Source organism: Brachyistius frenatus, unplaced genomic scaffold, assembly GCF_029030835.1.
Source record: "Brachyistius frenatus isolate BFR_SWC_R1_liver_20210118 unplaced genomic scaffold, ASM2903083v1 Contig_41, whole genome shotgun sequence".
Classification (NCBI taxonomy): Eukaryota; Metazoa; Chordata; class Actinopteri; family Embiotocidae; genus Brachyistius; species Brachyistius frenatus.
Genome location: NW_027210640.1, coordinates 236135 through 255693, shown reverse-complemented (window position 1 = coordinate 255693; position 19559 = coordinate 236135). Strand labels below are relative to the sequence as shown.

General features: G+C 38.8%; 2 protein-coding genes across 2 annotated transcripts; both read left to right on the top strand.

Annotated features, from left to right (window-relative positions):
• The first annotated feature begins 583 nt into the window (after positions 1-583).
• LOC138623002 (5-hydroxytryptamine receptor 3A-like) lies at positions 584-6673 on the top strand. Its single transcript, XM_069702217.1, has 10 exons — positions 584-610; positions 726-780; positions 1077-1240; positions 1536-1580; positions 1695-1801; positions 3406-3575; positions 3990-4150; positions 4303-4513; positions 5247-5439; positions 6397-6673. The coding sequence occupies exons 1-10, from the start codon at positions 584-586 to the stop codon at positions 6671-6673; spliced, it is 1410 nt and encodes a 469-aa protein (XP_069558318.1).
• Positions 6674-10178: 3505 nt separating this feature from the next.
• LOC138623001 (5-hydroxytryptamine receptor 3E-like) lies at positions 10179-14582 on the top strand. Its single transcript, XM_069702215.1, has 7 exons — positions 10179-10205; positions 10823-10929; positions 12070-12239; positions 12393-12556; positions 13126-13336; positions 13956-14114; positions 14251-14582. Exons 1-7 carry the CDS (start codon positions 10179-10181, stop codon positions 14580-14582), a joined length of 1170 nt encoding a protein of 389 aa, XP_069558316.1.
• The last annotated feature ends 4977 nt before the right edge of the window (positions 14583-19559 follow it).

The following is a 19559-nucleotide window of genomic DNA, read 5'->3' as shown; positions in this document are numbered from 1 at the left end:
ATCATAAAGAAAGGTTGATAAATTGTGATTTATTTTAATAAACATGTTATAGAAGATGAAAAATAGATGGCTGGCAGGACACCTGTTTCTCACATGCTATCCACAGTTTATTTGCCTTTGACCAACATGTGTGACACTGACGCCGCTGTGGTCGGACTTCACCGTCTGCAAGTCACACACCGCGGTACATCACATTAACTGTGGGTCATGTTTGCTTTGAATGAAAACACCTACAGGGAAAGCAGCTGCCCTGCCTTGAGTTTTCTCTTTCCCACATCATTTGCCGAGGGTTTGTCCACATCACGCTTTGGTTACAGCGACATTATGTATATCTTGGCCTCGAAGGCTGACTTTAGTCTTGCAAGAGCTGGTTTGCCAGGTAAGTAGCAGGCATGGTTTCACCATCTAGTAATGGTTGCTATTTTTGATGTCTGTCCTGTTCATATTTGACAACTAAAAGTTTCCAATAAAGCAGTATTTAAAAAATAAAAAAAAAGGTGATTATTCTGTTGTCCTGCAGACACGAGACACTGAAGAAACACTTTCCATTTGACAGCAATACAAAGATTTCCCTCTCAACGCCATGGCGTCCAAGGATACTCCACTGAAGGTAAAGTAGTCCTGAGGTTGAGCACAGTCAAACAGGTAAGTCCTGTATGTTACATTAAATACTTCTTAATTATCTATCCATCAATTGTAATGGTTTTACTTTATTTTAATTTTAGTGGCTCCTTCCATCAGTCAAGCCCACCCTGGTTATGTTCATTATCTGCATGCCAGGTAAGCTTTTTATAAGTATCTGAGTTACTGCTTCACTAAGAGGTGAACACCAGTCACATAGTGTACATTATATACTGAATTATGTGGAATATTGTTGGAAAAGTACTGGAGGATTTTAATTTCTGTGTATTGCACATTAAATTGGAATAAAGTTAATTAAAATCAAACTGATTCCTGTAAACTAAGAACAATCCATGGAAAGAATTTTTTTAATTCACTTTGCTGGATTTGTTTTTTATTTGCATCATAAGCTGAAGCGTGTTAACACAATGGTTCATAATTAATACTCTCATCAGCTCTGTGCAGTACCAGCAACCTGACCTGTTCTGAGCCAAACCAACCCGCGCTACTGCATGCTCTGACTCCAGTGTTTAACCTGAGCGCCATACGGCCTGTCCAGAACATAACAACCTGCACCAAAATCAGCATGTTCTTCACCTTGTACGGGATACTTGGAGTGGTATGTTCAGCTGTCAGTACATACAATTGAGGAGCACACTATAGTCTCTAAAACTCTTCAGATGAAGGCAAATCTATATTGTTATATGTTTTTAATTTAACATAATATTTTCCCATTGATAAACTAAAGATGCAGCAGAAAGCAAAAACTTCTATTAGCCCGCAACTGTATTTAATCAAATAATTTTAACTATTTCTTCATGTTGCTGAGCTCCACTTCCTTTGTTGCTCCCGCACAACCAAACAGAAAACACTCATTGTTTTCATGTCTTAAAATTGCTCTTCTTGTCTTCCAGGATGAAAAGTCTCAACTCCTCATGACTTATATTTGGCTACACTATGTAAGTAGGGCGATCACCCAGTTAAAAGAATGATTGTGAGATTATGTTTTGTGAATGTAATTACTATTTGTGGCAAAGCTTCTCTGTTCACTGACACATATTATGTTGTTTTAGTGGTGGGAAAACGAGTTTGCCAGATGGGATCCAGCCCAGTGTGGATCCAGCAAGATTTCTCTTCCCAGAAGCAAAATGTGGCTTCCGGATATCGTAATCAATGAATTGTGAGTTGCCTCTTACCAGGCCATTTATATATCTCAAACCATGCACTGTACTTAATGACAAACACTCACTTAGAGAAACTGTTACAAAACATATTTGTTAGAGGATAAAGCTGGCAATAGTCTATATTTTCCTTATTGCCAACAAATCACAGGAACAGAAAAAAAACAGCAATGTGTTAGTTTGTCTCTCAGTACTTTCAGACTTCACTCTCCTGTTACATTCAACACCAAGAACATTCATTCCTCTTGAGGGTGTAAATCTGTAAACAAATTTGTATTTCATTTATTTATTATGCCCATATTTCATTTAAAAAAAAACTGGGCACTGTAGTAACATTCAAACAGGAATAAATATTGCATTTTTACAGACAGATGTAGCTGCTGATCAATATAACATAAATAGTGCCCCGATTTAAGAATAATGTTCCTCAATGTAAAATTTAAAAGAATTTCAGGATTTTATCATTTATGGTACAAAATATCATTAAACAATTCAGAGAATCAGAAGGAATCTTTGAATGTAAGGGACAAGACCCGAAAACATGATTCTTTAGTGGAAATCACTGTTTTGGGCTCAGGAACACTTCCGAAAACCATTACTTGTGAGCACAGTTTGTCGCTGCATCCACAAATGCTGGTTAGAATTCGACCATGCAAAGAAAAAAGCATATATTAACATTCTTTTAGCCCCAACTCATTTAATATGGACTGAGGTGAGGTGGAAAACTGCCCTTTTGTCTGACAAATCAAAATTTTAAATTCTTATTGGAAGTCATGGATGTTGCATTATCTGGGTTAATGAGGAGACAGACAACCCAGTTTGCTATCACAAAAGCCAACATCTGTGATGGTATTGGGATGCATATAGCATGGGTAGCTTACACATTTTTGAAGGTAGCATTAATGTTGAAAGATATATACAGGTTTTGGAGCAACATATGGTGCCATCCAGACAACATCTTTTTCAGGGAAAGCCTTGCTTATTTTAGCGAAACAATGCCAAACCACATTCATTTACAACAGCATGGCTCCATAGTATTAGAGTCTGGGTACTAAACTGTCCTGCCAAAATGAGTATATATTTTTCATAAAACAATTAAATTTCCCCGTTTCACAATTTGATATGTTGTTTTTGGTCTACATTCAGTTGAATACTGGTTTAAATTATTTGCAAATCATCACAATCTGCTCTTATTTAGATTTTACACAACATTCCAACTTTTTTGGAAACGGGGTTGTAGATGACATCGTGTCCATGTCAGATGCTAAAAGTACAGGCATGTGGTTTCGGCAACAAAACTACTTGATTAGGTTGACGAAAAGATCATGGTTTGGGTTAAAATAAATCATTTTACGTAAGTGACATTACACATGTCATTTAATGTAACTTACTTTTGTTACTTTTGCTTTCTCACAGAATTAAACACCAGACAGTCTGTGTTTGACCTCTGACATGACCTCCTTCTTTGACCCCGATCCTGTATTTTGCATGCCTAGCGAAGCAAAACGTGACATTGACACGGTATCTTCTAGTGGACTGATGGGTGCATTAAATGTTTAGGTGTGATACCGGGCTGACCTTTCTGCTTGTTCTATTCTTGCAGTATGGATGAAAACTCAGCCCCACCTGTCCCGTATGTGTACCTGCACAGTGATGGTTTGATACATGATGCTCATCCTGTCAGAATTGTCAGCTCATGTAACCTCGATATCTACACCTTCCCCTTCGACATACAAAACTGCAGTTTGACTTTCAACTCCTACATCCACTACAGTAAGACACGTCACCAAATGTTTAATTTCCTTTCTCAGAAAACACAGTGGGAATTAGCAAGCTTTGTAGGCAATTAGGAACAATGACCTGACCTTGTATTATTTTCTGTTTTGGAACACCGACATGTACTACACTTCTCTTATGCAGGGGCCGCTCATGACATATAGTCTTTTTTGTTTTCTTTTAAATAACCATGCATTGATTCAGAGGTCTTTAGCATTTGAATTGATCCATAAACTGCAACAACAAATTTGTGCAATGCGTTATAGCTTAGACTTACAAAAACCTGCTCCATTATGAGGCAATTCAACTGCTTGTTGTACTCCTGTACCGTGTAGTGTTCTTCTGCTCCTATCATGTAGTTTTGTTTTTGTTTCTTTTTGCATCTTCTATTAATAATAACTCTCTCCCTAGTACGGGACATAAAGATTATCCTTGGGATATCTGCAGAAGTAATCACAGGCAGGTCCAAGGATGTGATGACCACGATGGGAGAATGGGAGCTGCTGGATATCACCTCCCCCAATAAAACATACACTGAAGATGGTTATTATGTAGACACACTTGTATTCCATGTAAGTTTGGTATTAGATGAAAAGCGAACAAATATATGCAGTGTGCTTTTTAATTTATCACTTTGTCTAGAAAGTCAGTAGCTGAGTAAAAGTTAATGGAGTCACGACAGCAATATTCCTTACCAAGTTTATTCTTCTTCTTTTTTCCACAGATCAGAGTGAAGCGTCGGGCCACTCTGTATGTTGTCAATCTCCTGCTCCCCAGCTGCTTCCTCATCACGGTGGACCTCTTCAGCTTCCTGCTGCCTCCACAGAGTGTGGACCGATCCTCTTTCAAGATGACCCTCATCTTGGGCTACACCGTCTTCCTGCTCATCATGAACGACCTGCTGCCGATCACTGGAAACACCATACCTCTCATCAGTCAGTATCAGACTTAAAAAATATTGTCATTAAAGATTTATTGAAGCCTGTTCAGAGTACCACTGTTCTTTACTTTTAAATTTGATTGTGAGCTTCTGTAAGCAACTGTCAGCTATGATCCAAAAGCACATACAATTTGTAAATACAGTACTTCTATTAGGTCTGAAAGATGACTAAAACTTCTCCTTTGGCACCATCGTAGACAAATCAATTAAAGTAAAAATCACAACAATTTTCATTTAAATGAACGTCTGTTTAGTCACTATCTACTGAGTCAGTGACCAACAAAAGAAAGCCCTTTTATTTACAGTATTACAAACTGAACGATCTGGGTTTCTGTGGTGACACTGCCAGAAAAATCATGAGCAGCGTACATTTAGTAACGCGTTTCCACATAAATTGGGAATGTAAGCGTAAACTGTCGTCCTTAATTAATATCACACGTTGAGGTTTGTTTTAGCCTGCAAAGATGTCATATTTGGTGCTCACCAGTGCCATCACAATTAAGACAGTACAATTTTTTATTGAGAAATTCTAAAGATGCCTAAAATCGACATTTTCCCATCCTAATCCATTAACAGTTGTCATGTGAAGAACACATATCGATTTACATCAAATCAACATATGTAATTCCAGGAGGGCCTCAAAGAAGTTAGTATCTAAAATCTAGATTTTCACCGCAGTAAATCCGTTTCTGACAAGAAAAATCCTACTTTGTCTCTCCCTGTGCCAGATGTGTTCTTCTCCCTCTGCCTGGCTCTGATGGTGGCCAGTCTACTGGAGACAGTCCTCATCACCAACCTGCTGTGTGGGTCTGCCGACTTCTCTCCTGTCCCTCACTGGATCCGGGTCTTCGTTCTGCAAATTCTGGGCTTCCTTGTCTGTATGCCACAAAAGACTAAGGAACCAAGAGATTCAGGTATGGAGTTTGTCAGTACCATGTGGATAATTGAAAAAAAAAGAGAAGGAATCACAATTCAAATTAAAACTGCAAGTAGTGGTATGCGGGCCCTCGCAGCTTCACGTCGGGGATCCAGCGGGTCGGGGCCGCCAGCTCCCCGACATGCAGCACGCGAGGGTCAGCATATTCCTGCTTGCAGTTTTATTTTTTTTTCTCAATCTTGTTCCTTATTCTTCTTTTTAAAAAAAAAAAAGACTTTTATTTGGTGGCTTTAACATCTTCAAAAACTCATGAAAGTTGGTGCCTGACGCAAGTTTCATGAGGTTTGGAGCATCGTTTTTTACTTTGAAAATGCCGGTCATGTTTTTTAACAACATGCCATAGCATGACTTTTGGGTCACTTTTTGGCCGCCATGCCACGGGCACACCGATCGACGAAAACAAATTATTTTGATTACTTTTAATTCCAAACATGTTCAGAGTGCACAGACTAAATTTCAAGTCGATCTGACAAAATCTGTAGGAGGAGTTTGTTAAAGTACATCATGTGTGAATCGCCAAAAATGGCGACTAAATTTAAAATGGCAGACTTCCTGTTGAGTTGACATAATGGTGCAATGTAACTTTTTTTGTACGTCTAGGTGTGATACACATGTCCACCGAATTTCGTGCATGCAGGTAAATGGAGCCGCCGGGGCATCTGTTTAGGGAGCGCTAGCGAGCCATTTGGCCACGCCCACTCGCGACTCCACTAAAATAAAAACATTTTCGCTGGGAGAGACGGGTGTACCAACTTCCATGAGTTTTTGAATATGATAAAGTTTCCAACAATGCAGTTGTTTACGGAGAATCATAATAATCGCTTGGATAACAATAGGGCCCATCGGTGCTCGGGCCCTAATTAAATTGAAGTATTTTTCTTGACTGATCTTTTTTGTTTTCATTCAAACCTTTGTCAATTAGAAATCGGCCTGAAGACCAGCACTGTGGCAGCAAAGAGTAAAACTGATGATGGGTCCCCAGAGGTAAAGAGGATGGCCGTGCAGGACAAGGCCCTGCAGGAGCTGAGGAGCCTGTCCAAGGACCTACAGGCCATCCGTGTTCAGGTGGAGCAGCAGGTGAAAGGGAGCAAGAGCTCAGAGGAGTGGAAGCAGGTGGGTTTCATCATAGACCGCCTGCTCTTTGTCCTCTACATCCTCTTCGTATCAGTCAGCTTCATTGCCATCATCATTATCTGGGCGAGCTCATTCGGTCAGTAAAAACATATTGTCTGTTTTAAAGGGTTCCATTCATGTTGCAATAGTGGTTCAAATGTTTGTTGAATTTTTACCAATAAATTGTAATTGTTTTAGGGCATTTTTTAGCAAAACTTTTATGCAATAAGTATGCAGTTTTTGTACTATTGTCCTTAATAGGTAATGGTCATATTATCATAGTGGTCTTTAAAATAGTTATATTAATTAATTATAAGTAGTTTAAAGGCTTTTGTGTAACTGTACAATTTTAAAATGGAGGAAACCATTGTATACAAAATAAAATTACTTGGAAAATTTCATTCAGTTTTCGATTGACATTCATTTCAAACATAATAATCATGTTCCAAATATTTGTTCTTTTTATTAATTTATTTCAATGTAATTTTTAAATTGTGACATCAAAAGAAGTTTATATTCTGCAGAAAATGCTGAAATGCTAAATGAAGCTAAGCTAACATATTCAGAAAATGTTTTACAGTTATCAATGGGTCCTCAAAACAGAGTTTAACATGGATTAGCACCCATCATTTCCATCTATATATGCTATGATTACATTGAAAAAAATAAAATAAGTAAATATAAATGTTGAGGCAATATTCTGTGATGACACATGGGCCAATGTCTTTAATGGTTACCAAGTTAAATATGAAATGTTATTTTTTTTATCTTGAGAATGTAATCATTATTCCAGTATAGCAATAATCCCAATTTCTCTCTACAACAGTAGCTAAAAACCAAACATTTGTGTAGTCACACACAGGGTTAGGGTAAAGGAAAACAATTTTAGAAAACCGTACACTAAATGGTCAAACGTAAAAGGTGCAATTTTTCAAATTCAACCCCATCTAGTAATACCACTTTGTACATACGATAGTGAGCACAGTAGGGTCCAGGCAGTCTGCCTTTGGTTCAGGGTTAGAGGGTGGATCAAAACTTCCGGTACGACATGGACAGAGCAAGGAGAAGCTATAACCTTCGTGAGTAAGTATTCCAAGTTTCGTCGCTTGATCAACATCAGCTCCTGACTGAGACTCGTCCTTGTGACCGCTGGTCTGGCGCATCTACGATTTCTCCATGAACCTAAAACTTGAGCAGAGAGCGCACATCAAAGTTGGTGTCAAATTTGTGGAGAACAGAAAGAAGTAGCAGGGAGCCAAATCCGGTGAGTATGGGTGGTGAGTAGCAACATTTGCCCATTTTTTTAACGAAGTGTGAGCTGGCGCATTGCCGTGTAGGAGATTCCAATTGCCACTGTGACACAGTTCAGATTATTTGCATGGAATGTTTCCCCTCAGACGCCCCAAAACGTCTCAGTAGAACTCGGTGTTGACAGTCTGACCCTGGGGTACGAATTCACTGTGCACAATCCCGCCATTGTCAAAGAGAACCCGCCTGGTTGCTCCTAAATCTGATGCGCCTTTTTCAGAACGTTCTGTGACGTTCTGAGCCTCGGTATTGCGCATGTCACTCGAAACAAATCTCAAGGCTCATTGCGTCATTGCCACATGCTTTCTGAAACATTTCAAAAGGTCTCTGTTGACGATTTCCAGAATTTGACACAAAATTTGATGTGCGCTCCCTGCTCATAATCAATCGCAGACGCACTCTAGCCACTGCTCACAAAACCATGCTAATTTTAATCAAGCGATGAAACTTGAAAACTTCCTGCCAAAGGTTTTAGCTTCCCTCTGCTCCATGCACGTGGCAACGCTGCAAACCGTTCACGCGCAACTGTCCCTACATAGCCACCATTAGCATTAGCAGCATTTTACTCACCAATCAAAGAAGAAAAGTTGCAAGTTTGGCATCAAACTTCATTCTTTACTCACCAAGAGTTGTTTCCAGTCTGTTGAACGTAAGGCAAAAGTTAACTTTTGGTTTTCTTCTGTTTTGCAAAGAGTTTCAACGATTGTTGTGATTACTGTTCCATTCATCATAATTAGGTTAGTAAGTGCCCCCTTTCTTTTTCCGCTAATGTTGGACTGAGGAAAGATCTGGATGCTACAGTGACTCACTATCCCATCTTGTAGTATAAAGTGGTATTACAAGACAGGATGTGCCCGGTGAAGCTGGTTGGCATGTTAACTTCAGTCGACATTTGCACAAAACAATTCATAAATGACTTTGACATGACGTGAACACTAATTCTTCACAGTGGATAATTTTCGATTTTATTTTAATGTTTTGAGCCAAATATCTTGCACATTGCACCTTTAAGATACTACCACATTTCAATTCTGCCATGAGCATGAGGTCAGGTAGTGATGTTGCGTGATGAGGCCAAGGTCAGCTTTGCGATTCGTCCAAAACGTTTTTGATGGAGTTGAGGTCAGCACTCAACACATCTATCTCATGAAATTCTATACCATTAGGATGTCCCTTAATTGATACTAAGAGGCCTCGCACATCACACATTCTTCGAGCTATCTAAACTGTATAAAATATGCGTGCCCAATCTCCTGTTTCAAATGTATCTTTCATTTTGAAGATTGACCATAGGGTGCTTTGTTTGAATGTTATCCCATATTTAACTCAGGATGTAGGAGAGTGTATTCAGTAAGTTTATCATATGTTTCCTGCTTCAATGGATCATATTTAAGGGCTGTTTTTATATTTGCCATATAACAAAACTAGCATCGACAAAAATTGCTTTAAGTCATTTTAATAATGTAAAGAAGCCTGAAACATTGACTGTTCTTTTTAGATCTTAAAGTTTTTTGTTTTTTTTTTTTTGTAATTTCTGTATATAATGGTTTCCCCTATTGTTGGAACTTTGTGGGATTCAGGGAATTTTAAAATAACTCACCTGTAGATGTAGCCTTGTTTGAATGTTATTTAAAACAAATTACAATTTATATTTAGATGATACCACCTAAAATCTGTGCAGAGCTTTACAGGAGAGGTTTCAGCACATGTACACTGTAAAAACTAACAACCACTCTTGACCCAATGTTAATGTTTTTAGTGCTGTCCGCCGAAAGTCAAGTCTTCTAAGGTTCTATTCATCTTCATCTCTGTGCTCATGCATGGTAAGTGGAGCTCCTTTAATATAGTAATACATAGATTTACAGTCATCTCCTGCTTGTTCATGATTTTCATGCAATCATTTTCTTACAGTTTGGATTCAATTTATAGCCTAGCAAATAGCATAGCAAAGATACAAATGAGGTATTATAAAGGTTCCTGAGGTCATGTGATGCTGTTTCAGATGCATGCTTTCAGCAGGTTCCTTAAGTTTTATTCATTAAGTTTCATTTTGGTTTTGACATTCATATAGTTGGGAAACAATTTTGATTTGCCACTGGCTGGTGCAGCCGCTGTGACGTCCATTTTACAAATCAAGATGACACATCTCTCTCTCTCCTCTGCAGCTCCATGCAGCTCCACACAGTTGCGCTGCCCTCAGCCTGATACACTGTCACTGTTAGCAGCTCTTGAACCTGTCTTCAAACTGAGTCCCATTCGACCTGTCATGAATTTATCAACCGTGACCAACATCACTCTCGACATGACCATGGTTGGCATTTTGGGGGTGGTAAGAAAAACTACATTAACCTAAAACTAAAAGGCCGTGTCTAATACAAAAGAGTGAAACCTATATAATCAGTGATTATTAGCTCATTTTTTTTATATTTGACCACTTCATGTTATTCCGCTGCTGCGTACAACTGTAATTGATACAGAAGCATTTTCTATAAAAATAAATATCTGTTAAGGAGGAACGCATACAGCCCAATGTTGGTTCTTTTTCAGGATGAGAAGGCCCAAGTCCTGACAACGTATATCTGGCAATATTTAGTAAGTACAAGTTCACACTTTGCCAGCAATGATAAAAATCATTCATATCTATCCAGCCTTGAAAGTCATAAGAAGAAGTTGTCAGTTTAAAACCTAGTATAAGCTGGTGGATAGATCCTACCGTAAATACCGCCACCAAGTCAATAGATACTATGTGATGTAATCCACCACAAACTAATGAGATAGTGTAATCCATTATGGACTTCTTTAAAAAGAAGTTAGGCAGAGCTGCTGTTGTTCAGTTTCTGATGTTTCTACTCAAATGGAAACATCTGACATCTCAAAATGTAAGCAGCCATTTTTACACCCTATCTAAGTGCCGTCCATGTTGTATCTGTATGATTGATGTTGCAGATTTGGCAGAATGAATTTGTTTCTTGGGACCCAGAAGAGTGTGGTTCCTATTGGATTACTTTGCCAAGAAAACGGCTCTGGGTACCAGATATCGTCATCAATGAATTGTAAGTCCCTTTGTTTCTGAGGCGCAGTACAGCTTTCACTGTGGTTTCGCATGATGTACAGCAGTGATCTGATACTGACCTGATAGAAGTACTGAAAATAACTTCAACAGAGAATAAGAGACGAGAGATTGAGAATAAGGAGACACAACATAAGAGTACACTAACAAGATAACAGAGACACATCCCTCATCCAAAATGCTTCTTCAGTTCTGACTGACTGGATAGAAGTCCCAGGCTTTTAACCTTTTGAGAAGTTGTTCACATATTTAGAGTAATTTAGGCCACATCTGGAACCCACCTGCCCATCCTGTGACTCATTAGGGTCAACAGTAGTCGTGGTGTAAATGGGGTCTGGGTCTCTGATCCAAGGCCCAATCCCAATATCTGCCCTCACGGACTCACAGACTTCGAAGTGCGTTCCCAGTAAGTCCGCCAGGGTTTAAGGCTGTCCCACAGTCAAATCTTTAAGTCCGCGAGGGCTCTCTGGGAGACATTTTGAGCCCTTTAAAGCACCTTTAACTCCGCACTTCTGCAGACTGTGCCTAAGGGAATTACCCAGAGTTCACAGCATTATTGGTGACGTATTAGAAGTGGAACAACTCTTAAGGTGTTAACCACCCCACATGAGGTAAAAGTCTCCCTCCCGCCAGTCAGAACTGAAGAAGCCTTGCATTTGGAAGGTGAAGTGTACTTTAGAAACTGAAGTCCAGCTACACTTAGGCTGAACATGACCTGGATGACTGAGACTCTTCACAGACGTATCACATGAACAGTCTGACCATTTTATGCACTTCTATTTCGCTAACAATAAGAAATAAGAAAAGTTTATATAAACTTATATATCTGCCATATTTTACATTTGGTGCCACTTTGGTGCACTGCCTGAAGTCTACGACCCACAAACATCAGCTGATACTTGGTTATGGACATGGTGACTGTCTGACAGGCTACAGTCATTTCAACCCTTTGTGCATACATTTTTCATCCACAACCCTGCACAGTGCTAACTTTGCTTAAGAACATTTTGACCAGTTTTTTTATTGAGCATATTTTTTTTATATAAATATCTTGATTTTCACATAAACTCAGCATATAATCAATTATATTTACCGGATTTTTATGTCGTTTGTTATCCTGCAGCATGGGAAAAAACACCGCTCCATTTGTTCCATATACCTACCTGAGTTACGATGGCACTGTGTTGGATGAGAAGCCTATCAGAGTGGTCAGCTCCTGCAGGCTCGACATCTTCACGTTTCCATTTGACATTCAGAACTGCACTTTCAGCTTCAACTCCTACTTATACCTAGGTGAGAAAAAAACATGTCTATGAGAATCTTTGATACGAATCTATCCTGTGAATTGAGCTGTAATGTTTTTTTAATGTAATCTAACTATATTATTGAAATATGATTAATATGAATAGTTGTAACTGAGAAAAATGTTGACTATTTTGCTTTCAGGTACTGATGTGAACCTTGAAATCACTTGGACTGGAGAGGACATGTTTCAAATCTCGCAGCACACAATAACAACGATGGGTGAATGGGAATTAGTTGGAATCACAGCACAGAAATTCGAACGAAAAACTTACGCAAATGAAGATTATGACGAGATTCGCTTCTATGTAAGAAATTGCAGTCGACTGTAAACATTTAAAGTTTAACATTGTATTACTATTATTTTATTTATATAACAGGAAAAATGAGAGGAAGATACAGAGGGAGGTAATGTCTTTTGGAAAGTGATCCAAATAAACAAAAGTTTAGTCTACATTACCAAATATTTTACTGCATAGTGAGTGTATGTGACAGGGAAGTATTCAGCAGGTGAGTAAGGAGACAAACTACAGCAAGGTCATAAGAACAAAGCACACAAACTTTGCTGACTGTATTTAAGACAACATTCAACTTCTCCTCTTCTGTACATATACAGAATAAATATTTTATTCTGTATATGTACAGTATAAATTCAGGTTTATATTCAGTTTTATAGTTAAATATTGACAGTCTTTCTATCAGACAGTGTAAAATGGAGACAAATGTTGGGACAATATGTGTTGCCACTAAGCTGCATCTATAAATCTAACTGAGTGATTTTACTTCAGAAAAAGTGTTGACGTTTTTTGTATATTCAGATCACCAGAGAGATACGCGAGACTTACCAGCTGCTGTGTACCTGTCAACTCTACTACAGATTGCTTTGAGGCGTCGGGCCACACTGTACGTGGTGAACCTCTTGGTTCCTACTTGCTTCCTCATCACGGTCGACCTCTTCAGCTTCATGCTGCCTCCCAGGAGCGTTGACCGGTCCTTGTTCAAGATGACCCTTGTCCTGGGCTACACCGTCTTCCTGCTCAGCATGAATGACCTGCTGCCGATCACAGGAAACACCATACCTCTCATCAGTTAGTTGACAACACCTTCGTTGATATTTATTTGATGTTGCCAGGAGGCAGTCTAATTGTTGCCCCCATGACAGTTGCATTGCTTGTTCTGCCCCAGCTGTAGGTAAAACTAACGTAAATCCTATTTCAGTTCTGGACCAAATTAAACTGCAAACGTTAACCAAGACCATAAAGAAATGTTTTCTTCACATGCAAAATTCATATTGTAAATAACAAATACATTAAAAAATTTAAAAAAAACTGAAAAAATCTAGACACAGTTTGCAGGTGAACATAGTGCAAGTAGTAGTAGCTGAAGAGTCAGACATTACTGGACATCAAAATAGAGCTAAAAGACAAGTGAATATTGGTCTTACATTCATAATCAATACATAAGTGCAGATTTAAATGGTGGCTAATCTTCTTGATATGTAAAATATCAGCTGTTTCCTGGCCGCTTCAGCTTATCAACTTTCAAATGGGATAACAAGCTTTCAGTGTTGTTGTCTGCAGCTTGTCTATACTGCCCCCAAGTGGCCACAAAACGTAAACTTTTGTTTCTTGGATTCTTCTTTCTGGATTTAACGCTAATTTATCTCTGAAGCATGTCTGTAAAAAAAAGCTCCTATTATTATCTTAGATGTGTTCCTGTCTCTCTGCCTGGCTCTGATGGTGGCCAGTCTCCTGGAGTCCATTCTCATTACCAACCTGCTGTGTGGCTCCGCTCACTATTCTCCAGTTCCTCACTGGCTTCGAGTGCTTGTCCTTCATATCCTAGGTCCACTGGTGCGGCTTCCTCCAAAGCCCAGAGATGGAGAAGACACAGTGATCCAAAATCCTGCCACACAAGGTGGGAAACTAGATGAAGGGTGTGATTTTACACAAGCAAAACTATACATGCAGTCAAGTGCATAACATGCTGCGGATATTTTTGGACCAGTCAGAAAAATCCTCCCTTGTCTCCTCTGCAGTAGAAATTGAAGTTTACTCTATAATGGAAGATGACAGCAAGACTCCAGAGCAGACGGTGCTGCTCAATGACGACATGACCCTGCAGGAGCTGAGGAGCATGGGAAGGGACCTCCAAGCCATCCGGCTTCAAGTGGAGCAGCAGCTGAGCAGAAATCAGAACACAGAAGAGTGGATCCAGGTGGGGTTCATCATAGACCGCCTGCTGTTCATCCTCTACATCCTCTTCATATCGCTCAGCTTCATTTGCATCATCATCATGTGGGTGAACTGGTACCAAACGCACTTTAACTTTTGAGTTAATTTCTTTTCGTGTTGTATTTGAAATAATATATTACATTTCACCTCTCTACTGAAATGCTCTCTTTTCACTGTTGTTTCAGCAGTTTCATGTGTTATATATTCTCTTTTTTCTCAAATTATTTTGGTTTTAGTTATATTTAGGACACTTCAAACAAATATTCCTGCTCTTGCATTGTCATTAAAGCAATACATATTGACATGCTTCAATAAACAGTTGGACAGCTGAAGTTTTATAACCGGTCAACACCTTTCATGTCTCATGTATAATTTTCAGCTATGATGATGTTGAAATCAAGCTTGCAAAGCGTCTTAACTGAAAACCCTTTCAGTAATGACTGTAGATTAATGAGTGTCTTAATAGAGGTTAAAACGCAACTTTAGAAGTTCTGTAACTTGCACTTTTATTTTATCTTTTTGATGCAAAAATGAGACAAAATATTTCATTTAGAAAAGTGAATAATAAGACTACTCGTTTTGATTAATTTGCACAAAGTGTCTGCAAGTTTCTACCTCTCCCTCTTCTTGCCAGATATATTAAGGTCTTTCACACTTTCTTTAGGGTAATGTTTTAAGTTCCATATGTAATCTTATTTTAGTTTCTGGTACTGATGTTGTTTTCCTCAAGCCTGTACTCATAATTCAGAAATTACATCAAATGTGAAGAGCAGCAAGCTGAAGCTGCAGTTCACTGCACACTCCGACATTAAAAGTTGAAGAACTGCTGATTTGATTACACAAATATAGACTGGAGATAATTTTATGCATCACATCTATGTTTTCAACCATCATACAATAAAAGGTTTTCAACACATATTGTTCTGCTTTGTTTTGGCCCTTTTCTATTCGTACAGAAGTGCTCACTTAAGCTTGTTGCACGTTGAGGGGTGTGTTTGAAACGTTTGTTCAGGACACACAAACTGCCTGAATAAACAGACTTTAGGTTTAAAACTGCAACCGTATCCACATTTTCAATGACATGTAAACAAAACAGCATACTTTCTTCTTTGGCTACTTTTAGTTAAATTTAGCAAAATTAACAGTTCAACGAGGGCACACATGAAAATAAATTAGGAAGGAAAAGGTGCGAGTTAAGGCTGAATTTGGCCAATCACAACAGAGAGACACCATTTGCTTGACGGTTGACATTTTTGGTTTGAAATCGAGAGGACATGTCATTGAAATGGTTTTGGTGATCCAGACAATATGTTAGAGGTAAAGACAGCTGGGCTCATCTTCATCTGTTCTACACTGCTTCACGGTAAGAAAGAAAACATTTTGACGATCTACAAAATTCAGCAAAATGAAAAAGGAAGGAGGTTTAGCTAAAGCTAAAGCTGTTTGAAACCAACTGATGTGGTGATGCTCCGTGGCACAGAGAAAAGTGACGCTGAACTTAAAGCAAAAAAACTAAAACAGGGAAACTATGACATGACAGTTTTATATTACGATGGTGAGATGCGTTTGATTCGAAATGTTGCATGTATGACTGAATATAAGTTTTGCAACAGAATATTCATGATGGATACTGTTATAGGATGTTAATGAACTTCAAGCTTTAAACTTATCAAACAGACTGAAAACCTGTGGGGTAACAGAAGGAATAAATAGCCTCCAGAAAACATATTATGACACCAGTAACTGCAACATGTGTTAAGACTAAGTGCTTACAGCACTCAGTGCTAACAGCTCTGTAATGCAGTATATAGGTGTGGCAGTGCTTTGAGCTAAATACTGTCAGCATGGTAACTTACTCACATATGACAGTAATGTTGTACAATATTAGTTTAGTACGTTAGCATAAAAATATTCACCAGCATGGACAAACACAAAGTACAGTGGAAGATAAAATTTTTTTAAAAAAACTGACCTGATGATAGAGCTTGATGAAAAGTTTAGGGATCACAAATCTGTTAGACTTCATGCTGGCAGTCCGTCACTCATGGCTAAAGGAATAGAGAAAAATAATTTAACACTAGCTCGAGAATTTTGACATAATGACGTGCTTTTGTGTCACAAAATAAAAACACAAAAAATGTGTAAAACAAAGAAGTGTCACAAAGATCAAACTTCATTTTCAAAGTATAACCAAAGGCCCCTCGATCAGTGAATTTACACGTGCCATCAATCAGTGGTCACAAAGAAGGATGTCGAAGTGTGGGTGGAAGTGTTGAAAATGGCTGTACCTTTGAGCTGATGTGAGGCACTTTGATGAAGGGTTCAGGAAGTGCTTTCTTATTCTGTGCAGCTTAAAAAATATTTACAAAATGTCACAAAAAAAAAAAAAAAAAAAAAAGAGAAAGCTGTTTACTTGGGTAATCTCATCGATGTAAATTTCTGCTCAGGCTTTGTTGCAGCATTGAACTGCACCAGTCCAACTTCTGAATCCTTGTTTGATGCACTTGAGGAGGAATTATTTCCTAAAAAACTTCTGCGACCTCTAAGAAGCTTTTCAGACTCGCTGAACATTTCCATCGGTATCAATGTTGTGGGAATTTTAGGAGTGGTGAGTCCAACAGCTACACAAACATTTATTCCCATGTTACTTTTGTTTTTACTGTACATGGATTGTGTCCATCATCCAACATCATATATCTGTGTCATCCATAGAATGAAAAAGCCCAAACCCTGACAACATTCATATGGCAAGTTCTGGTAAGTTTTGGTGGTCAAAGCTCAAGGTTACTGAGTTTACATCTATTTTCCACTGTGAACACAATATTTCTAAGTAAATCTCTTCTAATGTGGTTCAAACAATCCTTGGACACAAGGATAAACTGATCTGATTTTTGGGGTCAAAGGTCAAAGATCAAGGTCACATGGAGTTCAATATCTATATGGGTTTGGACAGACATGTATGTAAACTAATAACTTGAGTGGTTAGCAAAGGCATACAACCACTAGGGGGTAATTATATTAAATTGTTTTATCTTAGAACCTCAAATTTGCTTTCATCATAATTGCAATGGGTTTGTACTTGTTCACGAGACTGAAAATTTTCCGTCAAATTTTAGAAGTAATTATGCCTTTTCAAAACCTGACTCGGTATTTAATTAAATGTTTTTAAATTTGATTCCAGCTAATGACATAAGGACGATTAAAGGTCCCACCGCTGCCAGGATCTTTGGACTGAAAAAAGCATAAGGGCCATTACCACTACAAGCTTTGTCTAGAACTTTAAACCACAGGGTTCGGTGCTTGGTCCCCTTCTATTCAGCCCCTGCTTTTTCCCCTTTGTTAACATCATACATCATTATGGCCTCCACTTCCACCTCTATGCCAATGACGTCCAGATGGACATCTCCACTTAGTCCATTGCCATTGCAAATCACTCCAATCTGACCTCACTCACATTGAATCATGAATGCAATTCAAAGTCCTCAAGATAAACTGTGATAAGTCAGACATGATCATCACCAGTCCCACATCCCTCTCTAAAACCACTCACAATTTCTGCCTCACCAGCAATAATCAACTTTTTTTTTTTTTTTAAAGTGTCAGAGTATCACTGTATTTTTAATTTTTGATAAACCCAGAAATGAACACCAGCATCATCTCATCAAGAGCTCTTCAGAGTCTCTCCGTTGATGCACCTCCAGAGAAACCCCCTCCAGATGCAGCCCTGGATGAACTGAAGAGGCTGAGCAGAGAGCTCACAGCCATCCGCATATACATGGACAAACACATCCAGGTATCCAAAACCTCGCAGGGATGGCAAATGATCGGGGTGGTCATGGACCGTCTGTTGTTTGGTCTGTGTACTGTCTTCATTTCTCTCAGCTTCCTAGCCATCGCATGTGTCTGGCCCTGGAATGATTCATACAATATTTGACTTGGAGGGGGATTTAAATTACACAATGATATTGTTCACCAGCAAAAGTTTGATTTGTTTGCATCGTAGAAACCTAAAATTAATCATAACGTGTTATAGTATTTTATATGACTCAAGTTATGACACATGTGGTGCTTGAGAAAAAAAATAACAAATGGAGGACGTCCAGCTGCATTTAGCTTGTGTTTTTGTGAGATGTTTTTCTGTGTAAGAAATCTTTTCAAATCAGGTATGTTGTGACACCGACGCTCCATACAGAAATCTGCTCTCACGATGAATTATACACAACAGAATTGAGGGCTGACTTTTTAACCTATCTATTTTGATTCATTTGACTGATTCAGTGACAGATAATCGAGATGCCTAAAAGACGTCATAGTGTACTCGAGGGTGCTTTTGGGGCATCACTGAGTCACAGGTTTTTAAAACAGCGTAAGTACATTGTTCAACAGCCACTCCAGAGCACTTGAGAACGGAAAAGACTGGAACTCCCTTTGCTGGAGGTGTTGAAAAATACAATGGGTGAATGGTTACCGGAGGTGTGAAAGAACAAGTTCTGTGCTCCCCTGTGTGTTGTTGACGTGTCTGCACATCTTATGTGTTTTGCATTTCAACTCATTTATATCTATTCACAAGAAATGGATAGTCTGCCTGCGCAATTATTTGCATGGTTAAAATCTTTTGCCAGAAAAAATATATCCAAGATTATATTTATTGGGGGAACTGAATGTCTCTTTATCTTTTTGTAATTGGTTCAGTTGTGTGTTTGCTTGTACTGAATAGTCTGTCTGACAGTTCACGAACCGGACAATCTAACACCAGGGTTCAAAAAGTTGGTTCTCACAAGGCTTAGTTTTACGTTTTCACTCTGTTTGGTTGGGCTTATGTTATAGTTTGAGGTTCAGCATGTAGCGGTTGTGGTGGGAGTACATCTCCAGAGAACTAATGTTCATCATTACAATATGCCTCTAAATACAATGTGTGTGTGTGTGTGTGTGTGTGTGTGTGTGTGTGTGTGTGTGTGTGTGTGTGTGTGTGTGTGTGTGTGTGTGTGTGTGTGTGTGTGTGTGTGTGTGTGTGTGTGTGTGTGTGTGTGTGTGTGTGTGTGTGTGTGTGTGTGTGTGTGTGTGTGTGTGTGTGTGC